At 39.1% G+C, this 6000-nt stretch overlaps 1 protein-coding gene across 1 annotated transcript in view; it reads right to left on the bottom strand.

The window, feature by feature from the left end:
• Positions 1-3350: 3350 nt before the first annotated feature.
• Positions 3351-6000, bottom strand: part of LOC119353759 (serine/threonine-protein kinase SAPK2-like) — a 4743-nt gene continuing 2093 nt past the window's right edge. The window contains exons 3-9 of the mRNA XM_037620436.1: positions 4815-4916; positions 4669-4722; positions 4494-4586; positions 4319-4411; positions 4134-4238; positions 3928-4026; positions 3351-3849 (exon numbers count right to left, since the gene is read on the bottom strand). Of these exons, the coding sequence (XP_037476333.1) occupies positions 3565-3849; positions 3928-4026; positions 4134-4238; positions 4319-4411; positions 4494-4586; positions 4669-4722; positions 4815-4916 (831 nt within the window). The 3' untranslated portion in view covers positions 3351-3564. The remainder of the gene's footprint in view (positions 3850-3927; positions 4027-4133; positions 4239-4318; positions 4412-4493; positions 4587-4668; positions 4723-4814; positions 4917-6000) is intronic.

Here is a 6000-nt window from a genome sequence, read left to right on the forward strand (position 1 = left end):
GGTTGAATACATATGAACCATATCATAGGAAGAGATGTTGTGCTAGCTTTAGACAATGCACATTGTTCAGTTCATATATGGTTCCAACGATTAAATTCCATATCACAGGTTTGCCCAAGGCAAAAAATATTAGTAATGCCACATGTATACAGTTAATGTTTATTCACATGTTTCCGCTTCCATTTTCTTGCCAGCAAGCAACACTGACCTCACACGTGTACTACTCGTTGCATTTGCTATATTGATTTACAAATAGGCTATCATGTATGTGAAGCTTTCTTCTGCTACAAAGGGCTCCTAGGCTTAATATCTTTATAGGATTATTGAGTTATTGAATCTAAAGGCATATAATCAGTTCTCAACTGATGTATATATATATATATATATACATTTTTTTCATCCTCAAAATAATGTCACTTACATGTCTTGTCCTACATTTGTGATGTTGCTGAGGAGGTTCAGTTCTTGCAGGCGGGGTAAAACTTGAGTCACCTATGAAATGATTTTTACCATTTGTCAGAGCAGAGGTTTTTCTGGGGTTGAGCCTGTTTGGCTGTTTATGAGCAGGCAACACTATGGTCGATCAAGCCCTTGCAAGATAGTAATGCATTTTTGCATTCTGGGGTTACAATGGCGAGTACTAAACAAGACGACCATGGTATGAACTTTGTATTCTGGGATTGTGCTAAATTTCATGCTTCTGACTCCAGCAATGCATTTTTTTCATGTACCTTCCATTTAGCTAGAAACTTGGGATAACTGAGGGAACTTCCTCACTTTTTCCGCTCTTCTCAGATTTTAGATTGGGCGTATAAACATGCGTGTCACAGATTGAATTTGAATTCGAGTATAAAATTAAAATGGGGAATAAACCATTGTGCCATGTTCAAAATTAGAACTATAAGGAAGAAAGAAATTATCAATTAGGATGTTGTGTTGTTTCTGTGTAAATATATGCCATGCTAACTTGATGTTTAATATAGGTGTGTAGGATAATGTCACATTTCCGTTGCAACCAATAACTTTCTCAGATTTAATCAGTTCTGTGAAGCAGTTGAACTACCAAAGCAACCACTAGCATCATTTTTTATCAAAATTTGTTTTAGTTTACTCCACTTCCTATTCGTTCCTTTTGTATGCTGAACTGAAAGTAGAACTGGTTAAGCATTTAAAAGAACCTTGTTGCGGTTTTTAATACATGTTGCAGTTTTTAAGTGGCACTACAAAGATACCCCTTATAAAGCAACACGTATTCAACAATGTTTTGTTGCAAAATTTTGCTTCATTGCTATGCAACACTGCCTTCTAATCTGAAAAATCTGACAGATATCACAACACTCATATGCTTATAAAGCACATGTTTCATAATAACTAGATGAACTATATACATGCTCTCCTTTTTATTGATTAGTTGGTTTAGCCCCTAAACTATCTTATATTATCTAAAAGAAGGCAGGCATAATTAGTTTTCCTGCAATTTTTGTTAGTTCTCTATATTGTTTTTGTTGATTTTTTATCTATTCTTCTATATCCACTCATGCAGTAGCAGTACATATGTACAATATTTTTGAATGCAGCTCCAGGAATAGGAACGTTTCCCGCAAAAAAAGGAATAGGACTGTACTCCTCCCAAAAGACAAAAGCAAGAGTAAGTATTGCTTCTCACATCCTATAGAAAATAATCTCACAAATCAATTTTTCCCTTGAAATATTTACGGTTGCAAATATCCATCTTATGCAGCAATGCAGACAATAAAAATCCAGCACCAACAATGAATAGCCGGAGTAAACAAAACAAGCAAACCAAATCATGACGGCCCTTGAGGAAGGGTTGCAGTGTCGAGGAGCAGCAGGCATGTAAATCTGACTGCAATTCGTGTATGTCTCTTCCTATTTATCTGTTGTTCAACTGTGTTATTTGTGTACTACGACAAATTTGAGTAATTGTCGGTCATGTAGCTAATGTAGGCGCAACTTCATGAACGTCTGCCAAGGTTCTTAGTGAGGGCTTCCTCTAAGATGCTTTCAAATTTTTGATTATCTAGCATATATATGCAGTGAAGATGTCTCTCCTTTTTGGTACCGCTCTGAATAGGACACATGGTGTTCATGTTCTGTTAGATAATTTTATTCTTGTGTAGTTTGATTTAAAAGATGATAGGTCAGAATGACAGAATGTGATTAGTTTTGCTTTTCCTGCTGCTACACATGATTTTACTTTTACTTTTGTTTTTGATTGTTTCTTTTTCAGTTTCTTAAGGCTAGACCACTACAGTGATTGATTATGCACCTGAAGGATTGATGAAGCTGCTTGGACTGAATTTCTCTTTAAAATACATGGTGATTGTTTGGGATGATTGGGCAAAAATAGTTGGGAATTGGTTTTTTATTACATGCAAAACTTCAAGCCTTGGGGTCTTGCTGACATTTGTTGTTTCAAGTTTAGACCTTTTTCACCGCTGACTATACTCTCAAGTTCAGGTCACGGTGGATGGTTTGAGAGGAGGAAGGCAGAGCAGAGACAAACGACGCATTCCATCATGCATGTGTGTGAATTTGTATCGTCCTACTATTGTGTTGCTTTGTTTTACAGTAATAAATAAAGAGATGAATCAGATTTTCTTTGGTTCGTTAGCAAAATTTTACACATCAAGTATTTTATACATAGCTAGAAAAGTGTACCATCTGATTATTGTTTTATACACAGTTGCTTGATTCTTTTTGTTCCTCTATAGGCCTCTGATCCTGTCTGCAGTGTGTGGCTAGGTTGTTCGTCCACCTAGGTCGTAGGTTCTTTTCTTCCTGCCGACGGCAGGTACAAGACTCAATCAATGGTTAATGGACAAGCACTATATACACCATCCATCTATGCTAATATAGCCTGTCTTTTAAAACCAATGTATGCTATTACCAAGTGATCTGAATATTTTCTTTTAAGCATGAACTTTCATGTAATGGAATATAAGTATCTTTAAGTTGATTCTAAATCAATCTCATACACATGCTTTGTATGCTTGGCTCGCTTTCGCTTTTTGCGCCATGGTCAAACATGCAGCGATGACTTTATCTAATATTTATCACTTCAAAATGTGTCTGAAAAATATTAATGTACACTCTCTCAATACATGACTTGCTTTTGGCCTTTGCGCCATTGGCGCAACTGGTCATCTAGTAGGATGAACACAAGATGGATCAACAATTAGGACGATCCCTCCAACTAATATAAACTGCTGCCCGCAAACAAACAAACAAAAAACCTACTCCCTCCGACCCATATTATACTTGTCGCTGGTTTAGTACAACTTCTCGGAGGGAGTAATATAAACTGCTCAAGCACAATGAGAAGCAAATCACCAGGAATCCAGCTGAGGACACCATACACATATGGAAGTGTAGTTATACTTATATTTTATCCACAGCGTCACTACCAACAACGGTTACAGAAAACAGATGTAATCATACAACAGCACAGCGCAACCCTCTGAAACAAACGACACAACAGAAGGATGAACACATTACAAACACAAAGGCCACACCACCAAGGGGAACCGCCACGCCTGCTCGTCACAACGCGCACACGAAGTCGCCGCTGTCCTCGACGTCCGCGTCGACGTCGTCTATGTCGTCCAGCTCCATGCTCCCTAGCCCGGGCACCGACAGCTGCCCGGCGAACTTGGAACCGTCGCCCGGTATCCGCGCCTCCTGGATGATGGCCATGATCTCCTCCAGGGTCTGCGGGGGAGCGTTGACGCCGACCATGTGCAGGCTCATCTGGTACTCGTCGGTCATCTCGATCGGCAGATTCTTGAGGAACCACGGGTGGTTCTTGATCTCTTGGATGGTTATTCGCTGCAGGAAGTAGCTGGTGAGAATGCAGGTATTCAGCGTTTCTGTTTGGAAACATAGCTGTTTGGGGAGAGGGATTACTTGCTCAGGGTTTGCCACGAAAATCCGGGACAGCAAATGTCTGCACTCCATCGAAATCCGGACGTAATCAGGTACCGAGTATTGTACGCTGAGTATCCTCTGCAAGGATCTTATAAACTTTTACTCCCAAGCATAATTAATGGCATGCGCTGAGTGAAGCAAAATGGAATGAGGATATGGTGCAGCTGATTGTTGGATGAACTCACAGTAATTGTCTTGCGGAAATTCTTCGGTTCGTCTGGGTCCTCAAAAGGATAAGCGCCGACAAGCATCACATATAGTGTTACTCCACAGGACCAGACATCAGCGACCTGAATTGCACAGTGATGTTTGAAGGTTTCAGGTGAAGGATCATGAACACTTGACAAGAGAAACAGTAAATAGAAATTACCTTTCCATCATATTCCCTTCTAGAAAGGACCTCAGGGGCGATGTAGGCAGGAGTACCGACGGTCGATTTTGGCTGAGAGTGCAACACAGAGGACTGAAAAGAAGATGTATGGGTAAGTATACTGGCTTAGTTAGTAAGCAGGTGATTATAAATGTCATAATCTGCTATGGATTACCTTGGAGTAACCGAAATCACATATCTTGAGCCGGGGTGCTTCGCTCCCATCCAGGAGCGTATTTTCTAGTTTCAAATCTCTATGACATATTTGCTGCAGTGGTAACAGGATATGGTTATGTGCTATGTGCTACTTCTAGGTTGCTCTTGTAACTTAATTTGAAATAGTTGTGTACCATGGAATGGCAATAGCTAACTCCAGAAAGCAATTGTTGGAAGAAGAACCTAGCCTGTTGATAAGAATGAATAAGTCGATAAATCATCAATACAATGGCATGCATGTAACTATTAATTATCATAAATTGTGATGAATATCGTATACCTCATTCTCGCTAAATCTTCCAGAACCACAGATCCTTTCAAATAGCTCACCGCCAGCAGCGTATTCCATAACTATGGCCAAATGTGTGGGAGTTAGCACAACCTGAAAAACTAAGTGATCTCTGTTAAGTCCTGCAATCTGGATATGATAATAGATTCATACTTTGAGAAAATAAGACACTGATTTTTAGTGCTCCTAGGAAATAAAAGGAGTTAAACTGAGAAAATCCTTGGTCGATTTGGACTAACAAAATTATATATTTTTAGGCCAGGTCAAAGTATTAATCAATCGCTTTCATATTTGTACACTTTTACGCAAAGGTGGGGGACTATTGAAGCAAAGCTTCTTTTGAGACAATACCATTACAAGTATAACTACCTGGAATAAATATTTCTTATGGTTATGGTGTCTGTCTCTGTCACGTCTTGAATAAAAAAGTATGATTGTGTTCAAATTTAACTATGGTGCTAGAGTTACAACATTTTTTGCTTGTCCATGCATTCACTCGTTCTGAACTGCAGTTAGAATGCATAGCATGAGCAAGATTTCAAGTCCAAGAATAACATTAACCTGCAACACTTGAACAAGAGGCTATGGTGTCCTACTAGGCCACGGTCGCTTCCAATAGTCATATAATGAAAGTTCACATTGCGGCCCCTAAGCAATTATGGTATCTTCACACAACGTAATGGTGGTCTCAATTCTCAACGCCAGCGGCAGGTCCACAACAGAATTACCCAAGTTAGAGGGCATGCACTAGGACAAGCTACTGAATGCTGATAAGCATCCAATCATCCAACAGAATTAATATGTTCTCACAAACAGTTGAAAAAGCAGCCCACTAGTCATGCACATGGAATGAATAAACATAAAATTACCATATAAGCGAGAATAAGGGTCTATCGGAATATTCATAGCCACACCTAGCATATGCTTCAAACTACACAAAATAGGAAAACCACTGTGCGCATAAAGTTTAACAATAAAGGTATCCGTCACTACCAAAAGTGTCCTTTCAAACGCTGCAACTAGGATAAAGGTTTTCTTTACATATTCTAATTGTGCTATTCAGGTTAATGGATGGATAACAGATAGGCACCACTTTCTTGCTGGAATGGGTACAGGACAGAAGCCGAGAAGTTGAACATTACATCATATCATGTATGCATTTATTTATTTATTTTGT

The sequence above is a fragment of the Triticum dicoccoides genome, chromosome 2A, assembly GCF_002162155.2.
Source record: "Triticum dicoccoides isolate Atlit2015 ecotype Zavitan chromosome 2A, WEW_v2.0, whole genome shotgun sequence".
NCBI classification, from domain to species: domain Eukaryota; kingdom Viridiplantae; phylum Streptophyta; class Magnoliopsida; order Poales; family Poaceae; genus Triticum; species Triticum dicoccoides.